This window comes from Melospiza melodia, chromosome 4 (assembly GCF_035770615.1).
Source record: "Melospiza melodia melodia isolate bMelMel2 chromosome 4, bMelMel2.pri, whole genome shotgun sequence".
NCBI lineage: Eukaryota > Metazoa > Chordata > Aves > Passeriformes > Passerellidae > Melospiza > Melospiza melodia.
The window spans coordinates 96236603-96250232 of NC_086197.1; the positions used below are offsets into that span (position 1 = coordinate 96236603).

Here is a 13630-nt window from a genome sequence, read left to right on the forward strand (position 1 = left end):
TTTCATTCCATCAGTGATAACTAGTGGGGGCATAACACAATTTTCCAAATGTTCTCATTTCCCACTGCTTCAAATAAACAGCACCAGAACTCCATAAATATGTGCACAGCCAAAAAGACCTTACTTTCTCTTTCTTTGTCTAAATTATGAGGATCTTACCTGTTCAGCAACCATTTTTAGTCATTTCTGTGAAATAAAACTCCTCTGGGAACGGAATAGTCTCACAGTTCTCCCGAAACTGGTGCTGGTGGTGATTACAGTGAGCACAGCCAGCAGGCTGCCTAACTCTGTGTGAAAAGTGATATATCGACTTGGAGTGGCCAGAGCTGAGCAGGTAACATCCAGCCCTGCAAGGGTATGACCCCAAGGAGCAGATCCTGCCACAGAAACCCTCAGCCTTGGCCCCAGAGCTGCCAGGTGAGCAGCAGAGCACACAGACACGCTGCCCCTCGCACTGAGCATGCAGGGGTGGCCGGCATTCCATCGATGGAGCAGGACTGCAGAATGAGCTGCTGCTTGACTGGGTTTCTTACAGGCTACTGCTGCCTTCAGCATGGCATTTCTGCGGAGAAAGGGAGTGCAGGAGGGCTGGGTGCTGTCCTTGTTAAGGCAGAGAGAGAAACAGAAAGCGTGGGGAGTACTGAAGGGGAAGGAGGGGGGCAGGAGAGATCCATTCTTGCCAGATTGCAACTGCATTGCAGCCTCAGAGGCCAGGAGTGGGGAAGTTTGCAGAGTAGAATCAGGGAGGTTTGACAAGCAGGCATTCCCCTGGCTCTGTTGTCAGCCTGCAGACAGGCAGCCCAGTTCCTTTGGCACAGCATTGCTGCAGTGAGCTGATGAAGATCTTTTCAGTCCCTGGGCTTCCCGGTGCTGTCATGACAACAGCTACTTTCTCGGTCCTGCTGAAACCCCTTTTCACATTCAGTGAATGCCACGCACAGAAAAGTAGGTTGTTCTCATCAGTCTCCCTCTCTCTCTCTCAGATTTGATTGATTGAGAATAGGGAGGGGTGCTGTACTTCTACAAGCTTGGCTTATTTTCCATGAACATGATGGATCCTTCTTCTTACAGGAAAGGTTTGAGGAGTTATGAATAGCAAACGGGGTTTTAATAGCTCAGAAGACAAATACACGATCTGTAATAAACATTTGTCATTAGTGGCAAACGACAATGAAGTCATCCTGCTGGTTTTGTAATTGTTAAATTAGTTTTGATTAATTTCAGTATGACTTCTCTGTTCAGTGAATGCCCAAATAATGGTAATTCACATCTTTGGATGCAACTCTGAACTTTTCTGAAATTCATGTGTTTGCTTGTGCTGAGGCCTACCAAATACTAAATTCTATTTAAATAAATTAATTCTGTATATATCTAGCTGTTTGACAAACTTCCCATGACATGAATTTTTCTTGTAGCATAAGCAGAGCAGTGGGGAGAGAAGATGAATTGTCCAGGTTGTTAAGGTTTTGGGAAATCTCCTCCAGGGGATTTTGGGAAATCTTCTCCAAGCAGTATCTTGCCCAAGGCTGGCCAGAGAGTGTGATAAATGCCTCTCTTAAGGATAACCTCTCTCCCTTAAGTCTCTAGCCTGCCAGGATCTGGCAATCATGGAAAACACGTAATCTCACTTGCTTGTCATTTCTAATCTCAGGGGATGTAGCAGGACCCTAAATTTGGCCAGCTTGGGAATTCTGAATGGAGCCATTCAGGCTGCATCCAGACCTGCCTGCAGGGACTCAGGGCTTGGTGCCAGTCACACAGCCCACCTCAGCTGTTGTGAATCCCACCAGGACTCCCTTCCCATCTTTACAAAGCACACTGCAAGGCAGGAGTGGTGTCAATTGTGATTTTCATCCCCACGTGAGGCTGGGGCAAAGCCAGGGTATATGGTGATATTTGGGAACCCAGAAAAATACTGGCTTTGCATAAGTAGCAAAGCCTGTGTCTCTGTGTAACACAGGAATAATATCTCAACTTTACAGAATCACAGAAAAGGTAAGGTTGGAAGGCACCTCAGGAGATCACAGAGTCCAATCCCCCACTCCAAGCAGCAACAGCTGGAACAGGCTGCTCAGGACCATGTCCAGATGTGGTTTGAATAACTTCACAAACAGCAATGCCACAACCTCTCCACTGCTTGAAAATGAAGAAGTTTCTTCTTACATTTAAATAGGATTAATGTTCTGCATCTCAGTTTGTGACCATTGACTCCTGCCCTTACCAGACACCACTAAGTCTGGCTCCATTTCTTTACTTCCCCTCTCAGATATTTATACCTTGATAAGATCCCCCAGAGCCTTCACTTTTTGGGGCTGGACAGTCCCAGCTCTCTCAGCTGCTCCTCATCTGACATGCTCCACTCCCTGCATTATCCTCAGGGCCCCTTGCAGGGCCCACCACAGCATGTTCTGGGAAGCTGAGAACTTTGTTCGGAAGGACATGTGTTCACAAGGGTTTGATCTTGGAAGGATAAGAGATTCTTTCAAAAAAAAAAAAAAAAAAAAAAAAGAAAGAAAAAGAAAAAGCACATAAACTTTATAACTAGATTTCTGCCAGGGGATTTTTGTTTAAATTTTATGAAACATTAATTTAAAGAAATCTAAAACCCTCCTATGGAAAACCCATATTCTGCTTACCACTACGAATTGAAGAAGGGGACTTACCACAAGCTGAAGAAGGGGAGTTTTAAAGTAATCCTAGAACAAGGAAAAGCTGTTGTAAACTTGTACTCCTTCCAAGCTGTGATTTGTATTTAATTAGCATCCAATTAATTATGCATTTCTGTTTGGTTGTAATGGTTACACACCGGTTTTGCAACATGCAAGATCTTGATTACTTTTATGGTTTTTGAAAAGAATTTCCATGTGTGCAAAAAAACCTCTGCTCCTGACTTCACACCCGTATTTTTAGGCAAAAAACCAGGATTTACTGTCTAATGTGCTTGTGCAGAATTGTCCCCTCAGCTGGGATGGCCTGCCCTGGTTTTACTGTGAGGATCTGCACCAAATTTATTTCTGCAGAAAATAAATGAACATCCTGGTGACAACCCTCTACATGTGCTCAGGCACACACCTTCATTTAAAGCTGGAATCCAGCTCTGTTTTGCATAAGAATGTTGAGAAAACCAATTCCCCAAATTAACAGCATGTAAAGACTCTGTAATCTGGAAGCAAATATTTTAATTATCTCTGGCTAAAATGAATCTAAATTACAGCATTTAAGGATGTTGATTCTTCTGAGACTTAAGAATTTTGGCTGCCTTTACTGAAAAAGAGCAAACTGTGCCAAAAAGAAAATGTACACAAGGAGGTTTAGCATACTTTGGGAGGAAAAGAAAGTATTTCTGATAATTTATGTAGATTTTTTAGTCATAAATAAAAATATTGACAATACTGATGACAGAGAAAAATGGTTTATTTGCTTGTACAGTCCCGCATATATTACTGTTTTACTTGTTCATATGATATATTGCATCAGGTATTTAAATTTTCCACTTGAAAAACTTTCCCAGTAGTTTCAAAGAAAAGCACAATGCACTTTTAGCACGTACTTATGCAAGTCCCTGGGAGTCACAAAAATTGAGAGACATGGGGTGACAGGATTAATACTTAGCTACGACAGTGCAACTGTACTGAGAGTATCTTTTGTTTCTGAAGCAAATTCTGAGTTCATTCTCAGTGGTATCTATAATAACTAAGAGGATATCACAGCTGAATAGTACCTATTCAAAATTCTGTGCTGATATTTCAGGTTTTGCAGCAACCTGTAGAGCACATCAATGAACATATGACAAGGTCTCCTAATGCCTTGAACTCACTTTTTTGTCTTTCACTTACAAGAAATTTTCAGCGTTTATTATTTTGCATTTTCTGTTTTCCTTCAATATGGAACAAATTGAGCATCAATTTGTGTGCATTTTAGAGGTTCACCTACTTGTAAGGTATCTGATTTCCTTCAAATTCATCAGAATATCTATGGAACGTGGCCTTCCTCTCACTGTTGGTGTTTATAGATGGCTTCAAGCAGAGATGCTCTCATCTCCACTGGGCCGGCTGGAGTTTACCACAAGTGCAAATAGAATGAATGTTAGGATGAGCTTTTGGATGAGCTCCAGAATGACAGAATGGGGTTTTCCATTCCTGAAGTAACCCGTGGTTCTTCATATCACCTTAGCAAGTTTTTAACGTTTTTGTTCCTCTTTTCCCCATCCCCAGAGAGTTACATTTGACTGAGCTGTCTGGAGCTTTCTGAAGCTTCATGAGCTAACAGGAACAGAATGCCATTTTATTTTTTTTCCTCCTAGTTACCACTAAAAGCAGTTCCCTGGTCTAGATCACGGCAGGAATTTCAGGGACAGCTGTGCTGGCACCAGAGAAGAGGCAGCAGATCAGCGTGACACAAAGCAGGGGCAGGGCAGAGCAGGAGGAAGGTCCCAAGCAGTATCAAGAATTCATTTTGCTGCAAAACGTTTTTCAAAGCCAGTTACAATCCCAGAGAGGGTTCAACACTCCTGGGGAGGGAAGGGGGACCCTTTCCCAACATGCATTCCCTGCAGCCTTCCTCTGGCTGGCCCAGCCTAAGCATGGCTTGCAGTTTCTCAGAGTCATGGTTTCTAAGCAGACAGCGCAGACAAAGATTAAAGGCAGCTTTAAAAAAGAAAAGAGCAAAAGAGCATGGAAGCTGAGTTTAAAGGGAGAATTAACTGGGTGCTGCAGGAGAGGGTGGGGTCAGAATTGCATCAGGAGGAGGCAATTTCAGCCCAGTCTGAAGGGAAGGGTGAGAACCCAGCGCTGCTCACTTGCAGCAATGACAGATGGCAGTCTCTTCCTCCAGCCCTCGAATTGGGATGGGGAAGGGAGGGTGGGGCAGAAAAAAGGAAGGTGCAGTTTCCAGAGGCTGCTGAGTCGGCAGAACGCTGAGCAAGGTGAGTCATGAGGTGCAGGCAGCAGGAATTTCCTGCGCTGCTTGAGACGTGCATGGGGAGGCAGGGGTTGGAGAAGGGAGCAGATGCTGGGCTTTACAGAATCTCTCCTGGTATCCTAGCAAGTGTGAGACTGGATGTCACCTTTCCTGTACCTCAGGCCTGTTTAATTTTTTTTTCCTCTCTTTTAGGCCTTTCTTGCTGTATTGAAGTGTTTTGTTTGTATACTGTATAACATAGTACTATAATGCTGATCAAAGTTAGGGAAAAAACCTCAAGAAACCTGCCTTACGTACATCTACTGGTGATCTCACCTAAGTGTCCTTCAAGAAAACCCCACAAAACAGCAAAATTGCTGTGAATCAAGAAAAGAAGAAACTACTTCTGTGGAGTGTGCTTGTTACTGCTCCTGCTGTCAGTGTGAATACCCTGCACCCTGGTGTTCTGAGGTAAGAGAATAAAATCTTCATTTCTTCTCCCTGCTCTGCTGTGTCTACAAGTTGTTTGTTCTTGAACTAATGGCCCTGCTTGGAATCTTTTGCCTGTGAACAGGCTTCTCCTGGTTTATCTACAGGCTTTTAAAAATGTATTTTATTATTTTATACTTTGCTGATTTCTCAGCACAAATATCTGAGCTTTAAATCATCGTAGTTAGGTGATCATACCAAGCTAGACTAAGCACATCAGAAACTCTTTGTGTGAATGACAGAGTAACATCCACCCAAGTGAACGATGTGTTTTTTCTCCAAAGGATTTCCTAACAGGAGTCTCCTCCTTGAGCTTTTATCCCAGCATTCACATGTAAATGATTTAGGTGCTTTTGCAAGTAGTGGAATCACCTGTTCTCTGACAGATCTCTTTCAAGAGGTTTGAAAAGTCAAAAAACCTTGGGAAAAAAGGAAATCCAGCTTCGGTAAGCTGCGGGGGTTAGTACAGAGAAAGCTCAGTGAGCAATAATCACTGCTGCTTGCACTTGATTAGGACTTTATTACAGCACTCAAGGGCCGAGCCTGGACGCAGAATTTTGCGTGTTTGAAAACCCGAGAGCAGGACACCGAGAGATTACCACGGAGTTTCTCTTTGATGCCGGCCTGCCGCAGCAGTGACCCCGTTGGCACTAAGCGCTTGCTTAAACGCCGAGTGATTTCCATCGGGCCATAGAAAAGTCCCGAGGTTTCCCTCGCTGACCCTCTCTGAATACACAGATTACCTAACGAGCTGGCGTCTCTACCGCCCCGCTTAGGCGAGCGGAAAGTGGGAGGGCGAATCACCCTGCTCGCTTTCAGTGCCAAACACAAGGAAGGAGCCTTTGCGCGCACGCAGCACCTCGAGAAACACAGAGAGACCTGGGGGAAAAATACATTTGAGCACACAGCGATCAGGACAACTGACATCGCGGTACAGAGCTCTTTGTGATGACTTTTCTCCCCTTTATCTCATGGCCATCGTTTGTGAAAGGTGTTTTTTACCGAAGCTTTTCATGTATTTTTAGTTTCTCATGCCCCGGTACCTCCCCGATTCTGTCCCTTGCTGCAGCACACAAGGGCAGCAGTGGGTAGTGGAGACCAGGAATAACAGGAATTATTTCAGCTACCGCCGTTTCTGGGCTGAATCAAAGCCCGGGGTGGTTTTGGAACACTTGGCGTTTGATTAGAGCAGCGACTGCAACACGCCCCCGGAGCCCCACGCCTTCCTCCGGGGAGCAAAGCACAGCGCACACTGTTAGCATGAGGAGAGGCAGAACACGATACAGAAACTCAGGGTTTGCTGACTGTGTTGGTGGAGTTGGGAGACCTGCAATGCACATCTTGCACACATGAGAAGCAGCATTGCAGCTGTTCTTGTCTTTTTTCCCCCCTCTGGATTTTTTTTTAAAGCATTCTTAACCTTTCTACTTTCTAGCCAAGGCTGGCTTCTAGAAATCTGAGGAATTATCATCACTTTTTCATTGCTGTTGGTTTCCAAAATTTGCTTATGCTCCTCTGCAGGCTAAATGTGTTATTGGTTTGTTTTCAAAGGCTAATCCAGTGTTGAGTCCCCGACCCCCTGTTGCTGTTTCAGCGCTGTGGCTCTCTATTTTGGCTGCTACACCACAGCTTGTTCTTGTTGCTGCTCACAGCTACATCTGTTGATGGGCTGGGAGCCATCACCAGCCATGCAAATGCAGGTCTTCGGAGCACCTTCTCCAGATTTTAATCCTACGCAGTTAGCTTCCCCTGGAATCCAGGATCTCTGTGGACATGCCAGATCTGCCTGCTGAAACTTGAGTTTGTGAGGTTCTTCCTCATGCGCAGAAGGCACAAGGCTTTTCTGGACTGAGCTGTGGTTCTGTGTTTGTTTTTAAACTTCACTACCACGGCTTCATGATTTTTCTGCTAAATCTGGCAAGCCCTGTAAGCACTGGCTAAAGACTGACAGATGTAGGATATTTATAATTCACAAAGAACAGCATTTTATTTCGTCATTTTATTACCTTTGGTTTATTTACCTTTGATTGAATACCTTTCATTACCCTTCTCATCTCTCCAATAACTTGTCAAACTACCTGATTATATCTCTGCGTTCAGATTCTACCTTTCTGTTCTATTGCCAATCCCCATCCTATGTATTTTACTGTAAACTTTATCCCATTTTCCATGCTCATTAAATGACCTTAATTTTCAAACTCTGTTCTGAAGGCTTCTATGTGATTGACAGTCATGCTGCTGAGATTTCACTTTACCCCTTTCATACATCCATAGGTTTAGACTGGGTATTAGGGAGAAATTCTTCTCTGTGAGGGTGGTGATGCCCTGGCATGGGGTGCCCAGAGAAGCTGTGGCTGTCCCTGGATCCCTGGCAGTGTCCAAGGCCAGGCTGGATGGAGCTCTGAGCAACCTGGTCTGGTGGAAGGTGTCCGTGCCCAGGGCAGGGGTTTGGAATGAGATTATCTTTAAGGTTCCTTCCAATCCAAACCATCCTGTGATACTTGACAGTCCCCTTTGGTCACACAACTGTTCCCAGGAGCCGGGAAGCCTCCTCCCTGCCTGGAGAGGTTTCGGGCCAGCTTGCTCTGGGGTTCATTCTCTCTCCTCCCTGCCCAGCGCGGCGTTTCTCACTCTTTTTCCAGCGGCCCTGGAACCCTTTCCCTGTCTCCTTCCTGCCTCGGCCGAGCCGTGCTGCGGCACTTCTGCCCGGCTGCCTCCTCAGCGCCTGCAGCTCTCTCCGAGGAGCCTCGATTGTCCCCTTCCCCACCGCCATGCCCGTGAGGGAACGGCCCGCAATGCCCGTGAGGGGACCCGCCGTGCCCGGTGCCTCCGAGCCCTGCCTGCCCCACCCTCCGCCGGGGCCACCCTGCTCCGGCTCTGCTCCATCTCAGCGCCAGCCGGGAATGTCCCTGCCCCGCTGTGGGACTCTGGTGCCATTCGGGATTTCTCCTGGAGCGAGGCGGGGCAACCGGGAGCGCTTCGTTCCCGGTTCGTCCCGCGGCACTCCCCGCTGTCTATGGAGCCGGGGGCCGGGATCACGCCATTCCAGCGGCCCCGAACTGCGATTCCCGGGGGATTCACGCTGGGATCCCCGGCAGACTCAGCCGCGATCCCGCCGCTCGCCCGCCACCGCCCTTCGCTCCGCCCTCCCCGCGTTGTTTGTCCCCCGGCGCGCTCCGTAGCGCGTGCGGCGGCGGCGGCACGAGCCGGGCCCCGCCCCTCCCCGGCGGTGCGGGTGCGCGAGGAGGGCGAAGGAAGAAGAGGGGGGCGCGCGCGGGCGGCGGCGGGAGCGCGCACCGGCCGCGCGGGCGCGCACGGGGCCGCGCGCGCACGCCCCCGCCGTGCGCACGCCCGCGGCCGGCCCCGCGCGCGCGGCAGCGACTCGCAGGCGCCATGGCGGCCGCTCGCTGCAGCGACATGGCGGAGCCCCAGCGGCGCCTTCCCGGGCAGGCGGCGCCCGCCGAGGAGGAGGAGGAGGCGGAGGTGGCGGCGGCCGCCGGTGGGGCCGGATCCTCCTCGTCGTCGTCGTCGCCGCCGCCGCCGCCTTCGGCCGCGGCGGAGCCGGAGCCGCTGCTGCTGTTGAACGGCGAGGCGGAGAGCATGTCGGAGCCGAGCCCGGAGAGCGCCAGCCAGGCCGGGGACGGGGAGGACGAGGACGAGGAGGAGGAAGAGGAGGAGGAGGGCGGCGAGGAGGAGGAGAGCAGCCTGGTGGGCAGCAGCAGCAGCAGCACGAGCAGCGGCTGCTGCAGCGACGAGACCCGCTCGCCGAGCCCCGGCGGCGGCAGCGAGGCCGACGCCAAGGAGGAGCCCAAGGGCCCCCGGGGCAGCCAGGAGGACGGGCCGGGCCGCGGCGGCGGTGGGGGCGGCAGCAGCTCCAGCAGCGTGTCCAGCGGCGGCGACGAGGGATACGGCACCGGCCCCGGCACGGGCGGCGGCAGCAGCTGCGGCAGCGCCACGTCGGGCGGCCGGCGGGGCAGCCTGGAGATGTCCTCGGACGGGGAGCCCCTGAGCCGCATGGACTCGGAGGACAGGTCAGTGTCCGCCGCGCCCCGGGGTCCCCGCCTCGGCAGCCCCCGCCGCCCGGGCGCCGCCCCGCCGCCGGCCGCGGGGCTGTCACGGCAGCCACAGGTTTCTGCGGCCAACTTGTGCCGGGCCCCCGCCCCTGCTGCTCGGGCCCCCGGCCGCCCGGCCCTGCCCGCGGAGGAGGGGGCGCTCCCCGAGCCGTGAGAGCCCCGAGCGGCCCCGCCGGGCGCTGCCGCCTCCGCCTCCTGCTCCTCCGGGGCCTCTTTCCTCGGAAGCTGCGGATATTTCTCAGATGGTGCTTTCGGGGCTCTTCAGGGCTGTGTCTTGCGGCAAAGCGCAGGTGGGGTGTGCTGAAGCTTCGGGATGGGAAATGCATTTCTGGATGCGGTTTTACCTGCGCCCGCAACAGGGTCTCTGCTCTAGGGCGAGAAAACCGAGTGAAAGCCTCTTAAAACATGAGGGAGAAAAAAAATCGAGTTTGCTGAAATAAAAAGGAGACCAGCCCTTCCTGCATTACGTGTGCACAAGTAATAATCGTGCACGGTGTGGAGTGAGGCTCAGAGTCATCTTTGAATGAGTTCTGTAATTGTGAATTTCAGAATCTGTAAGGATGAGTTAGTTCTTGAGCTTTTGTATGTTAAAGCTGCACATTTAATTTTACCAAGATTCGAGCTTGGTTCTGGTGAAAAGGCACAACCGAATTCTCGCACATGGTTGAATTCGACCATTCAGGTCCGTTTCAGCCTACTGACTCGAGCATTTCAAAGAACAACATCCAGTTCTCCTGGATGTTGTATGCAACAGTGTACTTGAAAAACTGAAAATACGGTGGAAAAAGGACGTAAAAACAGTGTGGAAGTGCTGTGTGTCCCTTGCTAATTAGTCCTTTCAAATAGTTTAAGAAACTCGTACGATTTTTCTATACGTTTAGCAGAAAAAGTATCAGACTTCCCTGCTAGAGTTACAGTTAAGTAACAATTAAAATTTTATTTGTAGTTTCTTAAGATAGTTTCCCTGTTAAGTGTGGAGAATTACGTGGTTTGGTCCAGAAATGTACTTTGAATATATGTTAGATCAAAATCTTTGTAACTGTACAAGTACCCATATTTCAGAATGAAAAGGGGGCATGACTAGACCTAACCTCGAAGATTGAAACCAGCCCAGCAAACCCCTCGTGAGTCAGTTCCCCAAAACCATGTAATTGGCCTAAAAGTCTTAAGAAGACAGAAAAAAATTCAGGTCTTTGGTTTCTGTCAGACTTTTGAGACTCCTAGAAATCACGTTTTCTTTCTTCTAAACTTATGCGAGTGCAGAGGGGGTGTGGATGTTGGGGCTTGTAGGTTTTGTTTGTTTTCTGTTTGTTTCAAAAGCTGAGATTTTACATGCAATTGACTAAGTATGGAAGTAGACTTCTGGAAAAACACCAGGTGCATGAAGGAACTTTAAGATAACAGTTTCTTGTTTTCCACAGAGTGAAAGTCTAAGTCTAATCCTGGTCTTATCCAAGTGCGTGTCGGGGTTGAGGAAATAACAGAAATAACTTGCAGGGGTTTTCTGGAAGTAGCGTCATTGTGCCTTGCCCTGTGCCCTCCAGAGCTGGTTGCTACTTTCTTTCTCTGTCGTTGTTCTCGTGGTCCTCTTGCTGTAAGTGGTTAAATCCACGTGTGTGGGTCCTTGCTCCTTCCCTTTACACCAGGAGTGGGACTCTTTGTGTTTAGTGGTTTAAATAAGGACTGTGCCTTGTTTTAAATCTTTGCAAAGTTTTGTCTTGACCTGCCAGGATGGAAACTTGGTGTGTTGAGCGTGTGTTTTGTGCTGTAATTCCAAGCATGCTGGTTGAGTTGGTGGGAGAAGAGCAATGCTACCCAGAGTGCCATTTGTTATTCCTGGGGTTGGAAAATTTCGTTTGGTGTGCACTCTTTGCTGCAGGGTGTTAGAATGCTTTATTATTTTTGTCACATGTAGTTCAGCAAGTTGCTGGCTTGACATTGTGATCCAAACGATTGCTGCTGCTTGGAAGGCAGCCACAGCATAATCCTGTGCCTTTCAGATGATCACACAGACAAGCAGAGTGTTGCAAAAGGTAGGGATGTGCTGAAGAGTTAGAGTGTGTAAATTGGAATAGTGAAATACCAAGGAAGAGCTGGAAACAGTTTAGACGTAATGCATTGAAATCCTGAAAGAATAAATCATTCGTTGATTTGGTCTCCTCTGAATTAAAATGTAAGTTCTGTGGCTATTAGAGAACGATATTTTGTCTATTAAGTGTTGTTTTATATGGAGTAATTTCTTGTACAGTGCTTCATGACCTTTGCTGACTCCCCGTGTCTCTGAAGTCCTGAGGAACTCTGTGTCTGACTCTCAGTGTGCTGTAAAGTAAGATTCCCTGGGGAGGGAGAGGAGAGAAAAGGGAAGAGATGGAACTAACAGTTTTGACTTCTCAGACCCTGAGTTTAGCCGGAGGAGGCTGGTAGGAGAGTGTACTGGGTAAAGACTCTCCTGCTGTCAGCAGGTTTGCTAACATTCAGATCATGCCTCTGGGCTTGGGATTTTTTTTCTTGCTTCCTCTTTAGAAAATTTGAATGAATTAAAGGGTGTGGTAAGAGGGCCTGAATTCCGTGAGTGATCAAATTCCCATTTTCTTGTGCATGTTCTTTATCGTTCTCCACGTTGTGTTATCTCTGATTTTTCCTGTAGTGATATCAAATACAAATGAAGCAGATGAAGAAGAAAATCTTGTATATGGTCAAAATAGAGCTACTGTTCAACAACTTCTATTTTTAACATTTTATTGTGTTTTGAGAGTATCTGCTGACAGAAAGAAATAACTTGTAGGAAATTGGTCAGTATTTATAATAACACAAGAAATAAATATAGATGTGACTACTGATGCCCTGAAATTTAGGGTAAATTTTGACCCTCCATTTCCATGCCTGCAGTACAACATGCTTATCTTCCCTCCCAGAAAGGAAAAAGCAAAGCCCAGACTGACACCTGGGATAAATAACCAAGGTGGCATTTTCAGCTCAGCAGGAGAGTTCAGAGCAGTAACTCTAGGACTGGCAGCTATCTCGTTGATCTGTAGCAGTTCCATTTCTTCCCTGGGAATTGTGCTAAGTTCCCACTGCTGTGCAGGAGTTTGTCTGTGACTTTTGTGAGTGAGCTCAGATCAGCTGGCTGAGTAATAATAGTCTGCATTCAAGCCTAGTGATCCTCTGGATTTACAGTTGGAACAAAGACCATTATCAGCACGTGAATGCTGCTCATTTTCTTGTGCCTTTCCCCAACTTGAGATCTGTGCTGAAAGGATGGATGTGTTCTTCCAGAGTCCTCTGGAGCTGCTAGTCTTGCTGCAATGCTGAGAAACATTTGACAGGACTTGAAAAGAAAAAATAATGGTTCAGTTAACTATAAATACTGAAGCTGGACCTAAGCAAATGCATGGATTTGGGTATAAACCAGCTGAGCTGAGCGTGGTGGAGATGCATCTGCAGCTCCCTGCTGTTGTTACTGCTGAATTACGATATTTTCTTACAAACACTTAGTTTACTGAAATAATTTAAATATTGTTTACTGGAACACTTATTATGGAAATACATTTAAATCTGAAATAGTTTCATCATCAGATTTTGTTTGATTTAGAAAGCAGTGGTAGGTCTTGCAGTTTGAAGTTGTTGAGCAGAAATTCAAGTAGTAAATCTGTATGAAAAGCTTTTTTTTTCTACTGTCACCTAGAAGTTACCCCTGGTTTACTATTCTTGCATTATCTTTACCCCTCTTAGCAGTTTATCCTTTGCTCCTCCTCCTCCTGGCTGGGCAAGGAGCATGCAAAAGGTGCATTTAAGCTGCAGGATCAGCTGTTCTGCTGCGTGAGCTGGGAGTGCTGACTGATGTGCTTCTAGGCCAAGTGTAACAGGTTGTCTTTGCACCTATGAAGCAATCTTTGCTTTAGGCTTAGCCCTAAATAATGTCCATCTCACAGGCGATTTTCATGGAACTTGTAAGGCTTCATTTTCTTCTTCTTTTTTTTTTTTTTTTTTTTTTCTTTTTGGGTTTGTTTTGGAAGGAGGATAACCTTTCCATGTTTTTTGTTATTCACCATCGAGTCAGTTATTGTGAGGCCCTGACTCTAGGAGTATTCAGTAATACTCATTGACAATGTGTTCTTAACCACATAAGACTTGCAAAATACTTCTAGGAATGTTATTATTCTGTTCCT

General features: G+C 47.7%; 1 protein-coding gene across 1 annotated transcript in view; it reads left to right on the plus strand.

Moving 5' to 3' along the window:
• Window positions 1-8781: 8781 nt before the first annotated feature.
• The window catches only part of AEBP2 (AE binding protein 2), a 41300-nt gene continuing 36451 nt past the window's right edge, over window positions 8782-13630 (plus strand). The window contains exon 1 of the mRNA XM_063155676.1: window positions 8782-9419. Coding sequence (XP_063011746.1) covers window positions 8782-9419 — 638 coding nt within the window. The remainder of the gene's footprint in view (window positions 9420-13630) is intronic.